General features: G+C 39.8%; 2 protein-coding genes across 2 annotated transcripts; one reads left to right on the top strand and one right to left on the bottom strand.

Moving 5' to 3' along the window:
- Positions 1-4607: 4607 nt before the first annotated feature.
- Positions 4608-17989, top strand: LOC125904305 (proline-serine-threonine phosphatase-interacting protein 1-like). The gene is made up of 15 exons (XM_049601644.1): positions 4608-4807; positions 5414-5514; positions 6350-6424; positions 7304-7338; positions 7451-7557; positions 7957-8019; positions 8138-8233; positions 10048-10093; positions 10247-10326; positions 10463-10561; positions 12739-12835; positions 13029-13116; positions 13405-13493; positions 15155-15270; positions 15473-17989. The coding sequence occupies exons 1-15, from the start codon at positions 4775-4777 to the stop codon at positions 15602-15604; spliced, it is 1257 nt and encodes a 418-aa protein (XP_049457601.1). The 5' UTR covers positions 4608-4774; the 3' UTR covers positions 15605-17989.
- LOC125904370 (tetraspanin-3-like) lies at positions 17990-24646 on the bottom strand. Its single transcript, XM_049601726.1, has 7 exons — positions 24459-24646; positions 22204-22395; positions 21916-21990; positions 21406-21507; positions 20972-21124; positions 20752-20835; positions 17990-19180 (listed from the first exon to the last, which is right to left on the bottom strand). Exons 1-7 carry the CDS (start codon positions 24519-24521, stop codon positions 19088-19090), a joined length of 762 nt encoding a protein of 253 aa, XP_049457683.1. The 5' UTR covers positions 24522-24646; the 3' UTR covers positions 17990-19087.
- Positions 24647-25247: the final 601 nt, after the last annotated feature.

Below are 25247 nucleotides of genomic sequence, written 5' to 3'. Positions count from 1 at the left end.
TGAAGAGGACAGAGGCCGTCCCTGAGGAGAGAATGGCCGCTGGGCAAATTAGTGTAACACCAAAAGCCAGTCTGTTGAAGGGAGCATGTGGGGAATGAGAGAGGAGCAGGACGAAGGGGGAATTGCCTGTGGCACGCATCCCTTTTACAGGGGTCACCACCAGTACACACCAGCAACTCAAATGTATGAACACATATGCAAGCCCTCACACACAATCCTTTCCCACATATATACATAAAACTAATATAAGTGCACCTACATGCAGGCATTGACATTTGGAAATCATCAAATGAACGCAAACATGGCCATGATCGTATTATGTGACATCAGTGCTGATTAAATATTTATACCAAAAGACAAGCTTCACAAACACTGTGTGTGTGTTTGTGTGAGTGTGTTTGTGTGTGTGCCCATACTGCCTTCATCCCAGTGTCCAGAGAACCACGTCAGGGAATAAAGGACACATGAGGATCAAATTGATTAACACTGGAGTTCTCAGCAGTAATGCTGAGGATTAAGACAGCTAATAAATGTTTCATTCAAAGCCAGAAGTAGATCAAACGTGAGAAAGGCCTCCAGCTCGCTCTCTGGGGTTAGCGTTATTCTGCTCTTTCCTCTCCTCCTCCTTCTTCTACTTTTCCTCCGCCTCCCTCAGCTGTTGGTTTTCAGCTGTATTATGACAGCCACTACAGATCGTCTCACTAGCAACTACAGGCTCTGCCCTTGTGCCTACACATCATTAGCTCTCCATCTGTCAGCTTCCTAACAGGTTCCCACTAATGTGGCCAAGGACTCACTTCATTGCATTCCTATCCAACAGGCAGCAGCAGTCAGCTACGGACTGTGCTCTGTCCTGCTCTCAACTTTAATTATTCTCTCCTTTTCTTCTTTGCATTTCCCTCTGATCCTGCATTCTCTTCCTCACTTCATCCCTCTTCTCTTGCACCCTCTCTGCCCATCCTCTCCCCCTTGCTCTCCACTCCTCATCCACGTTTAACCTTTCTACCCCTCTCCACTCATCCCCCTCTTCATTCCTCTCCTCAGACTTGTTCCCTAAAGTATCTCAGCGAGATTCAGGGTTAGTGCCAATAGTCAACAAGGGATTAGCAAGAATGGAGTTTGGAGAATGTGTGAAAACCAGTTAAGTCACACACTATGCAGGCCAGAGGCACTCGCTCTCTTTCTCTCTCTCTCTCTCACACACACACACACACACACACATATACAAATAATCCCCACATGTGCACAAACCAACGAGCAACAAGGCACAAGCTGCTTCTGGCATCACATGCTTATCACTTAGCACTGACACATGGTCCAGACCACCACCACTGAGAGGAACAAAGACACACAAAATAAATATAAATACTGTATGTGATGCAGCTTAAGTGATATGCAGGCTTAAAATGAAAAATAAAATAAAAGAGAGCACAGAAAGATGTAGTGGCTAATGGCAGCGACGGTGACACTGGTCTTGGCAAATGGGCTTTGTGGCTGTGTGTGTAACTCTATCTGTGGAGGGGGAATACAGCAGTGGTTGGGTAATGGAAAGGTCATTTAGCCAATCCCCCAGGTAGGGGGGCTGGTCTGACACGGCTCGTTTGTCACAGTTCAATAACTGCCACTCCGGGGAGTGTGAGGGAGAGAGAGAAAAGGAGTGAGAGAGGGGTAGAAACTTAAGTGTGTGTGTGTGTGTGTGTGTGTGTGTGTTCAGACCCTGGTAACACAGCTGATTCCCAGAGCTTGTCCTTCCATTAGAGGCCTCAAACAGGGTCACAGCGAAGGCCAAGCACCACGGACTCAGTCATCTCGACTTGAAACTTGCAACGTTGGCCTGAGAGGATTATCTTTGCTCTAACTAGTAGATGTCTGGTTTTCCAACTCTGGCTGTAATTTAGGTCTAAACAATATGGGGAAAACAATAAAATTGCAATTTTTTTGAGCGATATTGCGACAGCGATTCCTTGTGCAATTTTATAAAGTTCTCTCCATAGTATTCACTATACACATCCAATAAATCGTTCTATAGTATGACCAGCACAACACTGGACACAGTCAACATATAAACTGCTTTTTCATTTAAGCCAGGCCTACATGTTATGATGAAATTAAATGAAATTAATGCATGAACTGATATGAATAGCATATATTTATTAGCCTCTGAATTTATCTCAAAGCCTTGTAAACATGTAAACATTTAATCATTATTAGTGTATCATAGAATCGTTATTAGCGTAGGCTCTGCATACTACGCTAATAACGTTAGCATGTTACACTTGTTTGGAAAACATGTTAAGTACATGACAGTGGTTTTGTCGGTGAATCTTGTGAATTGTAATGGAACTGAATTTTGTAACGTTACCTTTGTGTAACTGCAGAGTGACACCGACACACCACCGCTCAAGTATAAATGCTCACAACCGCGTAGGTCAAGTGCATAGTCTCTGCATAGAATTGACACACAAGTATAAACTGCCCTTAATATAATATAAATCATGACTTATCTCAAACAAAATCTGTAGAACAGGCTGTGCGTGAACATTAATAGGTGAAAAATAAATATGAATCTCACTGATCTCCATTCAGTAACAGTATTGCAACAGATCACACAAACTAAAGTGCACACTGACTATGTCTTTGCCAGCCTAAAAATACTAACATAGCTCAAAGCCTTGGTGTTAACATGCTGCAAAACATTTCTGCCTCTGCATCATACTGAAACCAACACGAACATTCACCACCGCTCGACAACTTTACCACTAACTTCTCCTCTGCTTTGATCACCAACATCTGTCTGTTCTCAGTGCATTCATTATCGTTCTCTCCCTTTCTTGCTTGACCACACACTCGCTACACACACACTTGCACCAGGGGTAGGCAGCCTGCAGCTCTGGAGCCACATGCGGCTCTTTAGACCCTCTCCATTGGCTCCCTGTGGCTTTGTGTTAAAATAATATGGAAATGAATGAAAGTTATTTTTTAACATTCAGATTTTTATTTGTCGTTGTTGTAGGCCTGAAGTGATTATTTCATTATTGCATATTTTCTGTAAATACTGAGGAAATGTATAAACCATGAAATTGCATGGTGTTGCACCTCTAAGCTACAGCTATTGAAATAATGGTTCTTATTGAGTGCATTAAAAAGTTGTGTACCACAGAAAATTCTGTCATATGATACAGGACGGCGATGCAGGTCTTGAAAATATTATCTGTCCAGTCAGTCAATAATCAAACATACGTCTGGCAGGTGCAGTATATGCAGAACAGCAGCTGGAAGCGCTTTATGATTTTAAAAAAAGCACATAAATGTCAAACAAAAAAGCAAAAGACTAAGCGCCACAATCCTCAGCTGACTGTATTGATTTGTACTGTCCCTTTAACATGTTGTTAGGTGTGTGACAGGATGATCCCCCAGCTTTGTGAGAGAGTCAAAGATTTTCACACATCTCATTGAGCGACTGGTGAGAGACACCACAGTGTGTCCTTCTCCTCACTTTGAAAATCAATAATGAGCTTCTGTGTGCTCATTCACGTGTCTCCATGTCCTCCTGGAGACATGCCCGAGGCACAGATTTGTGTTCATCGCAACTGGATTGAGAGATTTTGGATTTTATATCGGACCCCCCGTAAAGATTTAAAAACTGACCCTGTGTGATGGGAGGCTTTGATCCCAGTAATACTTAAATACTGGGTTTGTTTGATATGTTTTTAGAAAGGGCTGTGTCTCCCCCTTGTGGTCGTCACAGGAATGTACGAAACAACGGTTGGATGAAAATGTATGTGACAAAGTTTTTGGAGATATTATGAAAACAGTGAATGAGGCATCGTTATTCAGATCGTAGACATCAGACATATTTGGATCATGTAAACAATTTTGAGGTGCAGTTAAAGTAAAAGGGTGAATTAAAAAAAAAAGGTAGAGAAGCAATTAAATAGTACCTCAACACCACATTTGTCATACATGCACATAGATTTATATCACTGTATCTATATCTATATCTATATATCTATATATATATATAGATATAGATATATATATCTATATATCTATGTGTATATATATATATATATATGTGTGTATATATATATATCTATATATACAATGATATAAATCTATGTGCATGTATGACAAATGTGGTGTTTAGGTACTATTTATTTATATTATATATCTATATTTATATCTAGATAGATAGATAGATATAGATATATATAGATGTCATATCTATAATGCAATTCCAGGTGCTCGGTAACACTTCAGCCATCAGTCCCAGTATTACTCACAACAGCTGAGACTGAAACCATACTGTACTCCTGTGTGAGTTTGTTACTATAAATGACCAAACCAACAATCTCTTCACCATTAAACTGCTGGCCTGCAGCGAAGAGATTATATCAAACACACAGACAGACAGACAGACAGACGTAACACATAATCTAAATATATTTTGGGTTGGACAAACCCTTACACAACCTTTAAACTAGACCTTCAGTCTTATCCAACGAGCGATAGTGAAAGAGATGCCGTCTCACACATGGGCTGAGCTGACTGTGGTCAGTGACATCATGGGACAGAAGCTCTTCCTCATTCAAAATGACTCACTGACATTGGGCCACTCACGGTTTTAGACACAGCTTTCTTGGTCAAGTATCCCACGACCTTCAAGAACTTTATCTAAATTGTTGGTGAGCGATTACCTCTAGAAAGAAGTCCTGTAAGAGGAGTTCATGCTGAGTAAAGAAACTGTGTTCAGCTCAAGGAAGTAACAACCGAGATGACACCTTTGATGTTTAAAGATGCTTTCTGGGTGAGTCTATTTTTGTGGTCTCGTGCTTTGCTGAAGTTGTCCTTGTTGAAAGATCACTGGTTTCTTCACAATCGTACAATAATTAATCCTGAGGGTATATATGTAAAATAGCCATGATAAGTAAACTATAATCTTATCTATTCATTATTATCCAAAGTACCTACCTACAAAACAAAAGAACGCTTACATTGTCATGGCCTGTGACAGAGATTCACATCACCAGTGTGTCCAGATTAGATTTTAACTTATACAAGTTATCTGAAGTCCTAAATTAGCCCACACTGAGAGTATAAAGGTCTAAAAATATAAGTCTTTGCTGAGTTTTTAAGTTCCCACAAACTGTCTCTACTTCGTGCTACAAGTCGTCCCTCAGTGTTTAAGTTACTGTAATGTGCCGAACTACTGCTCCCCTCATAAAAGGCATTTTCATGAAGTACTAAGTATGTTACCGTGTCACATAGAACTATTTTTGCTGTGTGTTAGTTCTGCATTTTCGCCACAAAGTGAGTCCAGGATTAACCCAACGACATGTTGCAAGAGCTATTGAGAAATGCTGTTCATTGCAGTATTTCTCTAAGCTTTTTCTATTTCTTCTTCTCTTTACAGGGGTCTGATTTTACTTGCCACGCTGGTTATGACACTCTGATCCAAAGGTTACGAGATGGACGGCAAATGTGCAAAGATGTGGAGGAGCTTTTAAAGATGAGGTAGTATCAGCCTGGATTTCAGTTGCTGAAACCAAAAGCTGGGGAATTCGGGGAACTTCTTGAGAGCACACGTTCCTTCTTTTTGTGACATTTGTGGAATTAACACCTTGACACAATAAGATGAATATAAAACTATACTAGAGATTTTGTTATGATCATGAGACAACAGACATTTAAAATGAACCCCTCAGCAGTGTGACACTTGGATGGTTATATCTAAAAATAAACTTCCTGAAAAACTTTTTACATCTCAAGCAGTAATTTGAACAGCACAGGATCAGTCACACCACTTTGTCCCATGTTCATTTGCATCACACTAGGTTAAAAATCAGCTGGTTTTTGACAAATTCCAAGGTTTAGCATATCAATGATTTCATGATGTCCAAGAATGACAAGACTTATTTCCATGGGGCACAAATATTCAGCACCACCACCAACACCGATTATCTACATAAAGAGTAAATGATTTAGAACAAAGACCTCGGACAAACAAAAGTCCAAAGAAACACATTCTATCAGCAAGGGGAATATATCTGTATTATGTTATTACTTCCTGATTAATCTATAAATAAAACATAGAACGGCAGGGGGTTTTAGTTGTGAAATCTTAAATGCTAGCCTAAAAACTGCACTTCATGACAAAGATCACAGTCACCAAAGCCTTTGTGGTAACAGAGTGAAGGCTGCAAACGATGGTATCTGCACATCAAGACAAACACAATGATGCATAAAGCTCTTCTTTTGTTAACACAGAAACAACACAGTTCAGTTTTAAAACTAAAAACTATTTTTTTTTGTCTGCAGCCTGATGCATCTGTTTGTTCATACTGCACAGGGCTCTAGCAGAGGAGAAGTATGGGAAGGAACTGGTGACTATTGCCCGTAAAGCTGGAGGACACACAGAGATCAGGTAAATACATCGTCTGGCATTCAAAATCGGCATGATGATGTTTATGACTATGTACTGAACACACATAATGTGCACTTGCTGTCTGAGTGACATATTGAAAAGAAAGTCACATATTCATTTTGTTGAAAGACAATGTGATGAGTTTAATGCTGATGTTAAAACTGACCTGCAACATGTAACATAAATCATCAGCCAGGCGTGTGTGAGCCACATTCTTTTAAAGGAAACATGTTTCTGTCTGTGAAACAGAAAGAGAGAAAAAAAAGGCAGAGCGTGTGTGTGTGTGTGTGTGTGTGTGTGTGTGTGTGTGTGTGTGTGTGTGTGTTTGAGCGTGCGTGCCACCTACTACAGCGACCCCCTCTCAGTATACAGTAGGTCACTATCTGGTGCCTGTTTCCTGTTCTCTGATATGTCACTCGCCTGCTACAGCGCTGATTACACTTTATAACAGAAAACATGGCTCGACCACAAGGAAATACTTTTTGTAGACGTTACAACCAAAAAGATTTTATGTGAGATGTTTTACAATAACTAACAAAAAGTGAAAAGTCTTGATGGAGCGTGTCAGGAGTAAAATAATGAGCCACAACTTACCAGACAGGTGACCTTGATGACACTTTGTCCTAACTGCTCTAGCATAGCTGCGTAGTCATCAGCAGTCAGACACTTAAGTTGTGCTGAACCTCTTTGTCACTGTGTAATTTTGGAAAGGAATAGGAAGGAACACATTTGTCAAAAAATAAGATGCGGAGCGTCAGCCCTGGTTGAATCTAAAAATGCTATGTGATGAATGGTGTTTGTTTTAAGTTTGCCTCTTTGTGTCCTTCAGAGAATGCACTAAATTATGTCTGATCTTAAATGTGTGTATTTTATTCCCAGCACTTTGAGAGCATCCTTTGAACTATTAAAAACACGTAAGTTCATCCAGTCATGGACAAATCCACCAAACTACTATATAGTGCTGCTATTGATCTTATTTGTGAATGAAATGTGGCATTGGTTAATATGGCTGTTTTCTGGCTGCAGAAATCGAGAACATCGGTAACTTTCACATCCAGCTATCTGATATATTGAAAGAGGAGGTGAAAAAGATTGAGACATTCAGAGAACGGCAGAAAGAGCAGAGGAAGAAGGTACTGGGCAATTTGTGTTGCTTAACAACTGGCTTATTTACACAAATACAGAGGTTAGGTTTCATTGACCTCATGTGAGGTTTGATAGCTTGTGGCATGTGTGCAGATCGCTATCCTGTGGTCACTTAAATTATTTTGCAGGTAATAAGTATTTACAGAGCTAATAAATGGCTTAATAATGCACTAATATTCCTACAGTTATAATAATATTACAGTCATTAGTAAAGATTACACCTACAGGAAGCTGAACAGGATATTTTAGCATTTCCATTTTATATCAGTTTTTATTTTTCTACAGCATTTTAGGAACTGTGGGTATAATAAGGATATACAGTAGATGAAGACATTGCATGGAAGCTTAAATTTTTTTAATTCTGACTCCCCTGTTTCCTTTTATAGTTTCAAAGCATCATGGAGAAGGTTCAGAAGAAAAAAGTGTCTTTGTACAAGAGGGCCGTGGAGGTAGGAGAACAGCTACAGCTGATATAATTTCGAATGGCATACTATATACAGAACATCAAACATTATACAGGTCTGTCTGTCCTTGATGAACTCTGTGTTTTGTGGTTTGTGTTTCCAGTCTAAGAAAACCTACGAGCTGAGATGCAAGGAGGCAGATGAGGCAGAGCAGGGGGCTGAGAAGACAAATGTCCAAACATCCAAAAACTCAGAAAAGGTACAACTATGAAATGAGCTATCTCACTATGGCAGTTATGTCAGACTAGTTTGAGGTTTAAAGGGATTCACATACAAACTTTAGCTTTGCATCTCAAACTGTAAGTTTCCAGTTGACAGCAGGTCAACATTATTGTGCACAGTAATGTAATTATGCAACATCCAGCAAGGAGGAAGTATCTGTGTATGTTTATGTGAAGTATGTTCATGTGCGACTGTGACATCTTCTTTAAAGGAACTGTATGGTAAATAGATTTGCACTTTGATAGCACCTCTCGAATCTTCCGACCACTAAAAGTGCTTTACCCCACATGTCACTTTTCAGATGTGCAAATTATGCACTGACAATTGCTTTTACATTCTGCCTTTCTAAATGTTACTTTCTGTCTGTCTGTTCAATCAAACCTATTTGCATGCACATTTACTCACTGGTGGCTGAAGCTACCATACTAGGTATCGCCTGCTAGTCAGTAACCATTCATACGCACTCACACACAGCCACTGGGAGCAATTTGGGGTACAGTATCTTGGATCCCAAGGATACTTCAAATGCAGACTGGAGGAGACCGGGTTCAAATCTTCCAATTAGTGGACAACCCACTTAAACTCCAGAGACACAGCTGTCCCACTAACAATCAGAACATTAATATTGTAGCAAACCATTATTTGCTATGTACCCATTAGGGCATTAGGTTACATATTGCAGTATGATTTTCGTGTATTTTAAAACTGTAAATCATATCTGATTTTATAGTTATAAGTTTTAATAAGTAGGCCTACATGGTAAGACATCAGGAGTTGGACTGTAAGACGTTTTACTGTAAGACATAGCGAGTTACACTGTAAGTCATAAGTGAAACTAAACCATATAGGCTCCCCCAAAATGTCATGGTAGATGTCAGAGAGTCACCCGGGAAGTCCCAGTAAGTGCAAGGTAAGACGCATGAAGTTCCATTATAAGACACTGGGAGTGACAGCATAAGACAGTAGCAGTTCCACTGTAAGACCCCGGCAGGTCTACTGTAAGACAAGCGAAACTACACAACAGGTTCCTCTAAAATGCCATGTAGATGTCAGAGAGTTACCATGAAAGTCCCAATAAGTATATGGTAAGACACGGGAAGTTATGCCGTAAGACACGGGAAGTTATGCCATAAGACACGGGGAGTTACGTCGTAAGACACGGGGAGTTACGCCGTCAGACACGGGAAGTTACGCCGTAAGACACGGGGAGTTACGTCGTAAAACACGGGCTGTATTATAAAGTGCTACCGTTACTTGTGCTGTTGCTGTGGCAAAGTGCACTGCGTATGTGAGTCCCTGTGAATGTAACCCACTAGTTAGCTAATCACAGCTGCTCTGCTCTGCACTCATACAGCAGTCACAGCTTATGTCAGGACCGTGTCATCATGGAAGCACCCACCCTCCAGTTTTCCCCCAGCTTAACAATGCAAGGTCTGTCGGCACTGTTGCCATTGTTAGCCCTGTTTGTGGAGTTAGCATCATCATCTGCTAGATGCCGGCTCAGCCACCTCTGTGTTGAGAACCACGTGAGATTCACCTCAGACTCTGAATAATAGATATGCTGTAAAGGTTGCATACAGTTCCTTTAAAGAATATTCAATGTTTCACAAATCCCTGAATCACTGTGATTATTCAGGAAAGGTGCCAAAGTAACCTTTCCAACATGTCTCACATGTTTTGACCTTATGATGTGACGATAATGCTTTAATATGATGTGAAGTCTCCAGTTTGTGATAAGAGCTTGTCACATCGGTCATGCATGTTGCTTCCTGTGTTATATCTGTTTCACAGGTACGCACCAGAGCCAAGCAATGCAGACAGGCAGCCAATGAAGCAGGTATGGCTCAGAATCAGGTTTTATCTCTTTGCTTTTTAGCCTGCGTACGTTTGTATTTGAATGACATTTCTCAATACAGCCACCATTTTGTGTTCATTGCTGTGGTTCATTTCCAACTATAAGCATTTGTGATGATACTGTAATCTCTCACAGAGAAGCTGTACTTTACCAACATCGTTCAGCTAGAAAATGTCCGCCAGGACTGGGAAGAAACACACAAAAGCACCTGTGAGGTAAAATGGACTATATTTCTGTATTACATGCACTGCTGTCATGGGGGGGGGGTGGGGGGGGGCAAAGGAATTCACTGAAGTCACTGATATGAATGTAGAAACCACAATAGAAACCAGTGGTGTGTACATGTTCCAGGTGTTCCAGCAGCTGGAGGGAGATCGCATCAGCATGCTGAGGTGTGCTCTCTGGGACCACTGCAATCATTTCTCCATGCAGTGTGTCAAAGATGATGAGGTGAGCTCACTTTCTTATGTATAGAGTTTTAAATGGATACAGTTTCACCTTCTAGATTTAGTTTGGGGTAAGAGTCTCCCTTAAAGGAGCAGCGTGTACGATTTAGGGGGATTTAGTGGCATCTAGTGGTGAGGATTGGACGATGCAACCAGCTAAAACTTCTGGATAGAATTCCCTCAGTGTTCATTGTTTGGGAGGTTTTTATCTGTAGCCAATGACCTGCAGAGGTCTCTCTCTCTCCAAACCACACAGCGGGTGACTAAAACTGGTAAAAATACTGAATAAAGTAGTGCCACGTTAAAAATGAGTGTTTCACCCACGCTGTTCTGCATGTAGCGGACTGGCTGCCAGCCCAGCACCTCCTAATGTGTGCTTAACTTACCTCCAGGCGTTTAGGAGGTTTGTACCATGAGCCGAATTATCTGCTGAGTTCTCCTTGACAGACCCAGAGATTTAAAGCGGTAAAAACACTGAGTAGAGTAATTTTACACCACAAATCAGTGCTTCTCCGACCCAGTTCCTCATGTCAGACACTGGCTGTTAGCCCAGCACCTACTAATGTGTCCTCACTTTTTTTCTTTGATAACTTCAGATCCAGACGTTTATAAGGGTTTTAATGGGAACTGAATAATCCACAGTGGTCTCTTCCTCACCAAAACAAATGGACCCAGTGATTTAAACTGGTGAAAACCCTGAATAAAGCAGTTTCACGTTAAATAATCTGTTTCTTGGCTACTGTAGAAACATGACGGTGCAACATGTCAGAAGACAAGGACCTGCTCCCTATGTCGATAGAAACAGCTCATTCTAAGCTAACGCAAACACAACTATTCATATTTTCAGTTGATTTAACACTAAAGAAAACATACTTATTATGTTATATTCCATTTCTGCCAACATATCCTCCTAAATCCTACACACTGGACCTTTAAATGCTTGGTTTAAATTCAGGCACAGGTTTAAAACTTATGTACAAATGCAGTTTGTTAGTGATTTATCATGAGAGACTTGCGATTGCAGTGTTGTGAATTAGTTTAGCCACTATTATAAGAGCTTACATTTTCAGACCTGAAACAACTTTATTGACCATGTAGTGACATGGCTCTAAGGATGTCACTCTCGGTCTGCTACTTTGGTCCAATTCAATTCAATTCATACTTTATTAAAGACACATCTCAAGGAGAGGTCCATAGCACAGAGCAAGACAAACAACATACACAATTTAAAAAAGATAACAACAATACGCAATAAAACAGTGATGTACAGAAAATAAAATATAATAGTCACACACAAGTGTACAGGCAAGATCTCCACTGACTCCACATCTTAGACGTGAACCTGACTGAGCTGAGTGCAGGGTCAATTAGGCATGAAATAATACAATTTAATGAGTTTGATATTCTACATATGAATCTATACATCAGATTCCGTATCACTGCAGCACAGGTAGGGACCCCAGCACTAGCAAACATATGACTTGTACTGCAGCTTCTTGGAGCCTTAAGCAGCAACCTCATACAATCATTGTAAGCCACAGTGAGTCTCTGCATGCTGCTTTTCTTGTATTGACACCACAAGTGGGCAGTATAAAGAGAAGTACAGAATGCTTTAAACAGACAAATCTTTATATCGACTGAGCACATGCTGAATTTGCGCAACAGCATGTTTGCTTGAGCATACATTTTTCGACATTGTCTATGACCAGACTAAAATATGACAAAAACCACAGCAACTACTGAATGACTTGCAGTTAAGATCTTAATGGTCCCAAAAGGATGTGCAAATAACAAATGTTAGCATGCTAACATGCTAAACTAAGTTGGTGAGGATGGTAAACATTAGGCCTATACCTGCCAAAGATCAACATGTTAGCTTTGTCATTCTTTGCATGTTAGCATGTTGGTGTTAGCATGTACATTAGTACAGTCCCGACACTTGCGTGGCTGTGGATATGTTGACTCTTTCTTAAAAGAGTACCTAAGATCACATGTTGCCACCCATTTGGCTGATTTTGCAAATGTACCTTTCATACACTGTAAGTTCCTTCCTCATTTATTTTTAGCATGGATAACTACACTGATGAAATGAAAGTCTCTAACCACAGAAATGTTGATCTGTTGGGTTATGTGGGAACAGTGTACAATCCTGATTTCAAAGGAACTGCCTCTTGTTTTCAGTCTAATGAGGAGGTGAGGAAGCTACTGGAACAGTGTGACATCATCACAGACAACAACTTTTTCATAGGGATGAAAAGCACGGGATCGAGACCTCCAGGTGAGCTGTCATGGATGGTGCTGTTCAGCAAAGCTACAAACTAAAGGAGAGGAAGAGGAGACGGGTGCCATTTCAAAAGAACTGAATTAGGAGTACTACTCAACTTTTACTCAACTCTTTCAGTGCAGACACATGCAGAGAGCATCACTTAACCTCACTTCTCAAATAAGCAGCTTCTCATTTCCTCTCACAGAACCCCTAGTGTTTGAGAGCTACTACCAGACGTCCGGAGACAGCAATGGCCAAGCTCATTTCGCAGGAGGAGGAGATATGATGATGAGGTCTGACACAATCCACCTCAGAGGAGGAATCAGGGGGAGACAGCATTGTTATTATACAACCTGCCAGGGTTAAGGGTATAACACATCAGTACTGCCAGGCTGTTGTGAAAGTAAATGCTGTCTCCTCCTGGTTCACCTTTCTTCAATACCTATCTCTTATGTGCCCACAAAAAAAAGAATCTACACATCTGAAAGAATCACATGCAGTTGTGATTGAAAGCTATTTGTCTGTTGATCATAACATTTCCACATATATCCTAAATATCTCCCCTGATCTGCATCACTCAGGTGCTCTGACCCCCTTCTCGCCAGCTCTATGAGCATCAGTGTTGACAGTCTTCAAATCTCACAACCAGCACTGACTCCTTCTGGCGAGTGTAAGTATTGCATTCACTTGTTAGAGCTCTCCCATACCATGGTAGGGTGGGGGGTAAAGAACATTTCAACCTATTTGTGCTCCTATACTGGATCTTTATTTTTTTGTGTGTGTGAACTGAAATATTTGAAATAGTGCTTAAATAATCTTAAAGTTAAGCTTTTACCAACAACAACAATTAACGCAAAATTTAAAAAGAAAGTCTAGATGTGTTGACGTACTATTGTGATACAGTGGTGAATGTTTTTTATACAATTCAAAAACGCTATATAAATCAGTTATAGATGGAGTTATAAAGGGTGAATTATGAATGAATGATTTTTTTTTCGAACATGTGCAAAAAAACAACAAAGAAAACTAAATTAAAAACATTCAAGAAATAGCTTAAAGTACACAAAATAGAACATTTTTCTTTCCCTGGTAGTGTTCAACCAATTGTATGTATTGGTCTTTGTTGCATACATTTAACATACAATAAACATATTAAGAACAGATAAAAAATAAGGCAAAGCACTGCAACAGTCACGAACAAAATACAGAATAGAAACATTACAATAAATATATGAAAGAAACACTTAAAAAAAAAACACTATAACATGACAAATATGTACAATACAGCTGTTTCTGAATGAGAAAGCTGCACAGGTTTGTGCAGGATGTGTAAAAAATATTAATCAGATGATATGCAAAATTTCACAGTATAGCAAATATGTTCAATGTTTTGAGATGATAGTTTAAAATGCATACAACGATTAGCCAAAACAGTGAAACCACTGACAGTTGAAGTGAATGACACTGACAATCATGTCACAATGCATGTTCTGCTGGGAAACCTTGGGTCCTGGCATTCATGTGGAAGCCACTTGACATGGTCCACCCACTCAAACACCACTGCAAACCAAACAGACCACTTAATGGCAATGGCGCTTCCCAGTGGCAGTGCCACCCCAGCCGGACAATGTGCCATGCCACCCTGCAGAAACTGCTCAAGAATGGGCTACAGAACACGACAAAAAGCTCAAGGCGTCAACCTGGCCTCCAAATTCCCCAGATCCCAATCTGATCAAACATCCATGGGACATGCCGATACACCAAAGGTATCCCAGATCCACAGCGGGACCTCCTTGGATTTGACTTGGCTCTGACATGTCAAGGCAAAGACACGGGACCTCTGGAGGTGTGTCCTGTGGTGTTTGGCACCAAGGCGTTGGCAGCGATTTGATTTCCGAGCAGAACATCACATTGTAACGAGATCAACAATGTTATTTATTTCTCCTGCCTGTGGTTTTAATGTTCTGGCTGATCACTATGTAGACAGTTTCTATGGGTGGGGGTCCCAGGCCTTGTTGATGAGGCCCAAGTGCAGTTGGGAGGAAACAGTTTTTGTGGCATAAGGTTTTGGCCCTAAGCTTCCTGCCGGGTGGAGTGTTACAAAGAATTTCGGGTCAGGCAAAATCACTCTCACCCTGGACAGGAACTATATGCCTGCAAAACACCATACCCTCGATGGGATTCAATATTTTGTTACAATAAATAAATGTGTAACATCACTTAATTGTATATTTTAACTGAATATCAATGCACTATATACAGTGCATTGCAGACATAAAGTTTTATTCCTGAAAGAAGTTTAAATTTCACCTGCTTTATATCTGGCTTCAGTTGAGATTTCAGATGGAGGATACGCGCCTCTACCAGGCCTCCAGCGTGCAGCATCATCGGCTACTGTTGCAGCTGAGGAAGACAGCTACATTGCACTTTATGCATACGCTGCACAGGTGATTATTATGAAGGCATTATTTAGTATTATTTATAATACTAAGACTTAGCTGGACATGAAGTTTGTCAGTAGCAGCATAGCATCACTCTGATTGTACAATAATGTTAAAAGATAATGTAGGTATTTAGGCTGATCAAGGCTTGTTAGTGTCTCCCATCTGTAGCTAACATTTGTCATCTTTGTTCATATTGCCTGATCAGGAAGGTGATGAAATATCTGTCAGCAGAGGGGACATGGTCCGAGTGTTGGAGCAAGGAGTAGATGGCTGGTGGATAGTGGAGAGCAACGGGCTGACTGGACTGGTGCCAGGAAACTATCTGGGCAAAATCTGAACACACATGCACAAACAAGAGAATATAGACCATATACACAGATGAATGAAAACGCATTAGGGCTGCAGCTATTAGTGATAATCTATCAGGTATTTTTTCGATGAATTGTTGTGTCAGAAAACTGTCAGAAAATAATGACAAAAACCCTGTGTAGTTTCCCAGAGCCCAGGGTGACGTCTTTAATGGTATGTTTTATCTGACCAACGGTACAAATATCCAAAACTATTTATTTATCATCATGTATGACAAAGATGTGCATCAAATTCTCACATTTAAGAAGCATGAAACCAGCAAACATCTGGCTTTTTGCTTGAAAAAAAATGACTAAGACAATTATTCTGTGATAATATTTTGTCAATTGACGAATCGATTAATCAGCTAATTGTTGCAGCTCTACAACACACACACTGTCACACACCAAAACTTGCATGCTTAGACATACATGCAAGTATGCATCATGTGTCTCATGCCTATACAGTTATATTATCTCATCCAGTTGTAGCTGTATAGGCCAACAGGAAAGGTGTCCAAACTTGCATTCTTCTAACTTGATTTCTGAGCATGGATTGAAAAACTAGTAACTTTCAGTAGGTAGTAGGTTATCTGAGCAATTTACTGAAGTTAAAAAGTCATCAGACAACCCTTGCTTATTTACACAGTAGAGCTTTCTTGAAAGATTTCTGAACTGATCATTATTTATGCATGATTAATTAGTCATAAAAAGATATTACACTGTAACCTTGATACCTCATGTGTTGTACAGCTGGGATACTCCTTTAACTCTGTAATACTGTATAGTGCAGTCTCACTGGACCGAAGAATGATAAACCATCTGGTGTTGAAACTTTGGACGAATATTTGGAACCTTTTGGATGGTTTAAAATGGCCTCCAATGGCATTGTTCTGTGAGTATGTTATATTTCCAACGTGAGTCTGATGCCAGCACAAACAAGTTTCAGTTGCTAATAGTAAAACAATTAGTAATGCATTAGTGCAGGCCAGGCCCTACTTTTTTATACAGACAATCTGAGCTGTTACCTGTTCTCCTCAGTTCCCCATTTGCACTGTCCATTTGAGCATCTGTTTGCTCTGCCAAGTAATCCAAATTTTACAGCGCTGTCCTGCTTTCATGTTTGGTAATCCTCTAAAAAAGATGCTTGAGATCTTGAAAGCCTCTTACCACCCCCTCTGACCCTCCGAATAACACACTTGGGAAGCAAAAAAGCATCTCATTTGACTGGCTAGCAGTTCTTTCTGGAGAACCAGTCCACCTTAAATCTTATAGTTTTACTAGAGGCCTGATTTATAACAATATCCTGCAGCTGGTGGGCACAGAGGTGTTTAATGTCAAGTTTTACTTCTAAAAGCAGTCTTTCAAATGTGTGCTGAGGAAGATAGTGATCAACACAGTTGCTAAGTTCATGAGAATAAATACAAACTTCTTTAAACCACAACATAGGTTTATGATAGGGCAAGAAGAAGTCAGTCCTAAGTGGCAATGAATCTGTGCCATCCATTCTCATCAAATTTTGGACATGTGTATTGCTGTTTTTCCCACACAAGGGACACCTGAGATAGTACATTTAAAACACCATTTCAGTCGCTGGTTTTAAACCGTATAACAATTACAAATAAAAACATTTCATGTGTTATGTCATGACTTTATACAGACTACTATTAATTTCTAAATTACCCAGTATCTCTAAAATCACACTTTTTTCTGTTGCCAGCAGGTGGGGCTTCAGGTCTGGTTTGGTTTTGTTTCTCAGGTTCTTTATGTACCATTTCTTTAATGTTTTTTGGGTGTTTGTGAGCTGGAAAAGGTACAGCTGTGTAGTAGTGATGTGACTCGCCGTGCCGTGGCTTCGAAGCGTGTGTCGAGTAATCCAGGAACTGTTTCCGCGATGCGCGTATCGAGGCTTGTGTCGTTTCAGACGAGTGACGTCATTGGCGACGTCCGAAGCCTCGCTGGCCGGCTGTACCACGTGACTGGTTCGGGAAGTGGTTCAGATCTATATATACAAACCACTAAGTGTAATAGTTTTTTTTGTCCAGTAGATGGCTTAGTAGAGCAAATGAAGCATCACTACTGTGTAGAGATGAAAAAATGTCTGCTGTCCACTAGGAACTTTCTGTGACCTCAGGGTTGACCATCAGCTATTCTGTACCATAGTAGCAGTTTATATACCAGTAACTGAAAAAAAACAAACTATTGTCACATCTGTCAAACGATACCGCAGTTATATTCATATTCTATTCACAGTTAAAACATACTCAGATTTTTTACCGGACTGAACTATGTAATGATTACCTCCTTATATGTTTTAACTGATAACATGTTCACTCTCATGTAAAACAGTGCAAATAAAATGGCAATCAAACAGGTCCAGTTGAAATGTATGAGTTTATTTGTCCCCTGCCTGTTCTCCAGTCTATACACAATTTTTGTTCGTCATGTTTTTTCTGCGGCACTACAGTAGCTAAATATTTAGGGATCAAATGAACAGCTCAAAAATATTAAAATGGTGCACAATTTCACAACAATGTATAAAATAATGTGTCGTAATTCTTTATAGCAGGTTTGTAACTAACAAACTAAACAGAGGGAATTCTCTGACTGTAACAAACTGAATCTACACGTACACAGGTCTTCAGGTAACACTGATAATACTCCTACTAATAGCACTGAAGACTAAAAGGTTCATTCACAACTGATATATTGGCAATGCCTCACTATTTAAGTCTGATTCAGAGAACATCCACACCAAAACAGAATGTACATTATTCACAACCTGAATATTTGTGAATATGAAGAAGTCTGTCTACCAAACATGGCTTTGAGAGACCAACGCAGAGCTGCCCCACAAACAAAAATGTAACGACGGAGATAAAAACACTGAATCTGTTCTGTCTATGGTAAAGTAATCTTCCATTTTCACAAATTCTGGTCAAACCACGTTCTTAGGAATAGTGTACATGTTCTTTTTAGCATAGATTTTCCATTTACAACCATGAAATATCTCCAGAGCTCCAGCCGTAGTGCAAATAGCACACAAGGAAACACATTCCATACAACACTCCCGACCATAAGTTCACACATATGCTCCAAATTACTTCTCATCATGCTCACCGGGGATGAGCCCAAATTTTACCAAGCCACAATAAAAAAAAAAAAATAATCTGCATCAACATCAATAATGTCAATTAGCCATATACAACTTTGGCTTCTGTAAATATTTCAGTATTTGTAAGAAGAGAAAAAAGAGCATTTAAAGTAACAGTAACTTACAAAGCATGTCAATAAATAACTGGGTTCCCCTTGAAGCCCCCACCCACCCACACCACATCATCAGTGTTCGCTACTTTATCATGAATTGTGCAAGGTGTGCTTGAGCTTATATAACTACAGCTGAAATCTACTGTGGACATGTCCGGTGACGCTCCTTTTGATTTATTAAGTGCTTCGTTGACTGGCTGCGTCCTTCATGCATAGCTGTTGGTTGTGACCAGCAGCTCATACGCCGGGTCGTGACTCCTCCTGCACAGCACCACACAGGCACAAAGCATGCCCAGCATCTACAGGTGGACAGCAAGGAAACAAATGAAAAGCTGTTATTTGAGCCCTTCAGTGAACTTAGCAGAAAAATTATGCGAGCGCAATCAAAAGGCAAGAACTAATAATCAGTTATATTCTAACTCTAATCAAGCATCACAATCTTGTGGACTAATTTATTTTTACCATTATGCTATTATGGGAAATCACACTGTGTGAGCAAATGTTAAACCAAGAAGTGTCATCTTTACACACACACGCACGCACGCACGCACGCACGCACGCACGCACACACACACACAGAGCATGTGTTAAAATAAGAATCTTTGACTTTAATATTAGATGATCGGCCAAGTCGCTGCTTTGGGAGCAGGGGTTTCCTGGTCAGCAGCGACCATGCTGAGCTGTTAAACACAGTGAAAATCCTTTGACACAATTAGGTCAGAGCTGCTGTCAGATCAGTTTGTGCCGACAGAGATGACTGCAGCTTTAATTTTCCTCCCAATATACATCCTTTTGGCTTGATCTAAATACAGCCATGGAATAATATGTCTTAAGTGTGTTTTTTGCAGTGAGGCTGCTGTTTGTTGTGAATGAATTCACCCTATGTCAACTAGTCATTATGACTGTAGTCCTTTTATAGCTTTAGAGTTATTGTCCCATTTTCCATACAAGATATACTCTTTGATTTGGGTAATAAAAACCCTCGAATCACAGTTTCTTGCTTCAAAAACTATTTTGAGCAACATCTGTAACATCAGTGGTCAGACAGTCAGACAGGTTTATACACATCTGCAGTTCAGCTGTGTTATTTAAACCACTTATTTGCAAGTAAAAAATGACAACTAATAGTTTTGGTATTAAAGGAACAGCATGTAGGATTTAGTGGCATCTAGTGGTGAGAATTGCAGATTGCAACCAGCTGAAACTTCTCCAATGAGCCAAGCATGAATTCTTAGATAAAACTGCTTCAGTTTTAATTGTTAAGGAGATCTGTCTGGGAGGCAATTATTTGCAGAGGTCTCTTCCTCTCCAAAATAAACAGACCAGGTGATTAAAACCAGTAAAACCACTAAATAAAGTATTTTCATGTTACAAATCAGTGTTTTTCTGATGTTTTTCTTCTCTGAGGGGCTCCTAAATATGGTGGCCGACACAAAAATACAAATGGCCCCATCTAGAGCCAGTGTTTGGTTTGTCTGCTCTGGGCTACAGTAGAAACATGATGGTGAAACATGGCAGACTCCACTGACCCTCTCCATATGTAGATATAAACAGCTCATTCTAAGATAACGAAAACACATCGATTCTTACTCTCAGGTGATTACACACTAAATATACTTATTATATAATATTCTATTTCTGCCAGTATATCCCCCTAAATACTACACACTGGACCTTTAATTTTGATTATGTTCCCTTTATTTAAATTCACTTCCAAATTGGTGTCTTAGATGCTACTGTTAAACTTGGGATTTGTTTAAAACCTGTCCAAGCGCTCAGGTTGTTTGCACTGATGGCCTTCACTAAGAATATTTTTTCGGTTTCCTGCTGCTGGTGTCACTGTACAGGTGACCCTCCCTGTCCTCCTTACCTGTATAGATGCAAAAGTGAGTGCAGCCCATATGACATACATCATGATCTCCTTTAACTTCTTCACAACAAGAGCTTCACAACCCTGAGACAGACAATAAATGACATTAATAGAGTTTCACAGGCATAACAACATTAATTTACAGTAACGTCAGACAACCTGTTTATACTTTAGATCTGACTGTGCTACAATGAAAAAAAAAACACATGTTCTTTGGTACCTCTTGGTAGAGATCTCCTGGTCGAGTGAGAGTGCCGGTACAGTTAGTGATGCTGGGCTGACAGCAGCTGACTGGGACACTGTTGTTCTTGGATTCTTTAAACCAGCGCGTGTTCCTCCAGTCAGAGTAGTTGTGAATGCCGCAGCAGTGGAGCTAACGGGAGAACAGAGAGGGGATAAGAGTCCTAAGTTAAGGCGACAACTTGAAAAATGTTTTACAATCTCAAACATGCATGAATTAAAACAATATACACAATATGTGTTTGCCCAATTCATGTTATTTTATGCGCTGTGAGGTGACCTTGGGTGTTTTGAAAGGCACCTTTTCAATAAAAAGCATTATCATTATTATAGAAAGACATGTTTTCTAAACTGAGATGACCTGAAATGGCTGTCAAAATAAAACTGTTTGACATAACAGACTTTTCTTCTCACCTGCCTCTGCACATAGTCAATAGCACGGCTGGGGGCGTCAGTGTTGGTGCCGTTGTATTCATTGTAAACCTTCTGGATGGAGTGATTCACCTCATCTTCTACCTGAAGCAAAAGCACAGCAGCTGTTACTGTCCCTGTTCTGCGACTGCAATTTTCATATATTATCTCTACGGGACATTTTTTCACAGAATTATAAAACTAATTTACAGTGTAGGCCCTTAGGTAACACTGCTAGCCCAAGGGAGTTGAATTACATAAGAGCTTCTCAGCAAATCAACATTAATGAATCATAGCAAAGGAAGTTTTGAAACAATGACAGGAAGCAAAAGTTGCTAGAATTTCACATTTAAATGCTATGAATTATATTCATCTTATCTTTTATCTGGAAGAAAAAACATTTAAATGTAAAACTCACACATATTGATATTTGAAAACATCTGATCAAATAAGACAAACTTGGCTCCACTTTCATCTAACTGTACTTGTGAAATGCTCATGTGCTGTGTTTACCTTTGCCCTGTATATGTAGCCAAGCACCACCACCACACACTCTGTTACAAACACCAGCAGGAGAATGGCAGCAAACTGAAACGACAACAAAGACACATTGTTCAGAGGCTCATTAGTAAAGTCAGAAATATAACGATTACTTGACGTTGCCATTAAATGAAATTTTTCACTAAGTCTTGTTGTTTTGTGTCTTCCTTGTGCTCCCTATAGTATGTAACAGAAATGTTGCATGTGTGTTCTTCCTCTGAATTCAGTCAATTTTAAAGGTACAAAGTCATCCACACTCACAGTAGCCAGACCACAGGAGCTTTCACGTATTGTTGCACAGCAGCCAATCAACCCGATGATGAAAAGAAGAGTCCCGACAGCTATTATTATGATGGCAGGGATCAAAGTGTACACATCTTCAAAGAAGTGGTCATAGTCGTCGTATGTGATAAACACATAGGCTCCAATGTAGCATAAAATTCCAGCTGCAGCCTGCAGAGAGAAATGGAGACATGAGTCAGAGAGAGAAAAGGGCCCTTTAAAATCTGCCTCCTCTTCTTGTCTTTTTTATTCTATATATAAAGACCTGTATGTTTTTGTTCCATGGTTCTCATGTGACAATTAGATTTAATTGTTAAATGACACATGGCTCTTTTTTTTTATTTTTAATGATTAGTCTAGTTTTTCATCAGTTTTTCTTTCATTATAATCTGCTATATCAGGGGCTGGCAACCTTCACTATCAAAAGAGTTATTTTTGACCAATAATAATAAGAAAAATCTGTGTGGAGCCGGAAAATTTTGGGCTTCTAATGAAGGTAAAACAGCTTATCAGGTCTAAATTAGCCTATACTAATAGTCTAAATGGGTATTTGGTACTTTAACTTTGCAGAGCTGGCAGTGAAAGCAAACAAATCTGTCCACACACAACGAACATCTCTATGTGATTGCAAGACTTTTACTTTTTGGATTTGGCATCCATAGCTAACCAGCTAGGAAGACTCAGGACTAGCCACTGCTATCGAGGCTTGGCAAAATTTCAAGGAAAACATGCAAGGCAGTAGATGTATTGTGCACATTTTAGTTGTTGAAATGTTAAAAACAAAATGTATTTGATATAGAGGTGTCACATTATACAATTAGAGCATGTGATAATTTCTTTAGGCCTACAACACTGATATATAAAAATCAAAATGTTGAAAAAACAACCATTATTCATTTCAATATACACTTTTTTTTGTCAAAGCCACAGGGAGCCACTATTATAGTGTATGTTGCACGTACACTACACCGCTCTTTTGCATCCTGCACTGGCTAGCAGCTGCTTGAATCCAGTACAAGACACTGGTACATGCATATCATACTATACATGGCTTGGCCCCATCCTAAGTCCAAGACATGGTCAAACTATATGCATCAACTCCTCCACTATGCTCTGCTGCTGCCAACCAAGTTACTACTCCCTCACTACAAGGGGGCCCAATGACCACTGTCCTGGCTCCACAATGTTGGAACAAGCTCCCCATTTACAGCATCACAGCAGAAACTCACAGACTGACTGTGTTCAAAGTGCACCTGGGCCCATAAAAAAGATAAAAATAAAATAATAAAAAAAAAAACTTTATCTATTACTACCTCTAAATGTAGCACTTAAAGCAGTTCACCATACTTGCTGAAGCTGATATACTTGCATGATTCTTGCAGTTTTTGGGTCGTAACCATGTGGCTGTTGCTTTGGACAAAAGCAGCAGCTGAATAAATGTAATGTACATGCATAAAGAGGTGCTCAGGACTGTATATACTGTGATGTTGTATAGTGTAGGATTTCATAAAGCATTTCTTGTCCTTTCGCCTTCACACTTAGAATTACTATACTTGCACTGTAAACTGTGTTAAACCTGCTTTTGGCAATACTGTATTTAGCCATGGTCATGCCAATAAACTAAGGATGACTGAATTGCATATAGGCACACATATATTCATATACACAGGCTACATATTTAGCTGCATTTATTTAGCTGCAGTTGAAGAATAGCAAAGAAAGATACCACACATTTAACAGACTGGTGCAGTATGATATCAGCAATATCTGCTTTATTCAGCCATCCTGGGAAATGAAGTTTTCTATTTTCATATAACATTTAAAGGTCTGTTTATCCTTTCTCTTGTCAGTATTTCATAATGCAGCTGTGTTATTGTCCTGATAGCATCAGTAGCTCAGCTAGCACTGCAGCAGGTCAACTCAGCAGCCGCTACAGCTGCTGCATAACGTCATAGCTACAACTTGTGGGCGGCAGCTTCAGACACACTGTAGCTAACTACCGTCACATTATTGTGTCTCCACTTAGTGCCCCTCACAGTGAGTGAAACATTGACACAGTGTCCGTGAATATCCCGGCTCAAACCGCAGCTCGTCTATCGCCAAACAGCGGACCGCAGCACATCTCTGGCGCAGTTTGCTAGCTAGCTAACGCTCTCCATCCCTGGCCTCTGTGGATGCTGCTGCTGCTGCTGCTGCTGCTGCACAGTGTTCACACACACACGTCGTTTTCTTACCCAGAATATGAGGTTGAGGAAAACCAGGACGGTTTTGGATGACGTGATTCCACACTGTCCCATGGCAACTTGAGCTCTGAAATGAAAACGGTGGCTATAAAAAATATATATTGATGCACCTGCACCTTTGCTGTTATAATAATAAAATGGCTTCGGTGGTCCTGCCCCACTGTGCAGAGTCTTCTGGGCTCCACCAATCAAATCGCCCCAGAGAAAAAATGGTCACGTGCTCCGATGACATCACCATTCAAAACAAACAGTGATGGGGGAGTTTTGAACATTGAGCCCTGCAATAATTTACACATTATTCTCTATGTAAAGAGTATTTAATATGAATTTATATGTAACCTGTTTGTAATTTGTGTCCTCATTTATAACAATTAATTACTGCAGCCTGATTGTACTTTATTACACACAGCCCATCATATATTTACCCTGTACAAATGGGCAGGTATATATATATATATATATATTGGAAAGATAATTATTTACTATTTTCTAAAGTATTTAGGCTAAAATGACACAATTTCATGATTTTTTTTTTTTTTTACATGACCTTTATTTTCCAAATTACAAACTGTTATCTCCCGAGATACATTGCCCATATACATTTAAAATTTTCACCCCTCATTACACATACAGTACAATACAGACAGCGAAACCACTACATCTTTTGCACAAAAATTTGCAGCACTTCTATATTCAACCTAAACATCTTCCCTCATTCACTTTGGTTTGCTCCTTCCTCATAAGAGCAGCCATTGTAATTGTGATTGCTGTTGCTGTCAG

This window comes from Epinephelus fuscoguttatus, linkage group LG2 (genome assembly GCF_011397635.1).
Source record: "Epinephelus fuscoguttatus linkage group LG2, E.fuscoguttatus.final_Chr_v1".
Taxonomy (NCBI): Eukaryota; Metazoa; Chordata; class Actinopteri; order Perciformes; family Serranidae; genus Epinephelus; species Epinephelus fuscoguttatus.
This window is presented reverse-complemented; position numbering and strand designations above follow the sequence as displayed.

Coding starts and splice junctions, on each gene's coding strand:
- LOC125904305 (XM_049601644.1), top strand. CDS start 4,775: ATGACACCTTTGATGTTTAAAGATGCTTTCTGG. Junction 8,020..8,137: donor TGTACAAGAGGGCCGTGGAG/GTAGGAGAACAG, acceptor TTGTGTTTCCAG/TCTAAGAAAACCTACGAGCT. Junction 15,271..15,472: donor TTTATGCATACGCTGCACAG/GTGATTATTATG, acceptor TTGCCTGATCAG/GAAGGTGATGAAATATCTGT.
- LOC125904370 (XM_049601726.1), bottom strand. CDS start 24,521: ATGGGACAGTGTGGAATCACGTCATCCAAAACCGTCCTGGTTTTCCTC. Junction 21,125..21,405: donor TTGACTATGTGCAGAGGCAG/GTGAGAAGAAAA, acceptor TTCTCCCGTTAG/CTCCACTGCTGCGGCATTCA. Junction 19,181..20,751: donor TCACTTTTGCATCTATACAG/GTAAGGAGGACA, acceptor GTCCACCTGTAG/ATGCTGGGCATGCTTTGTGC.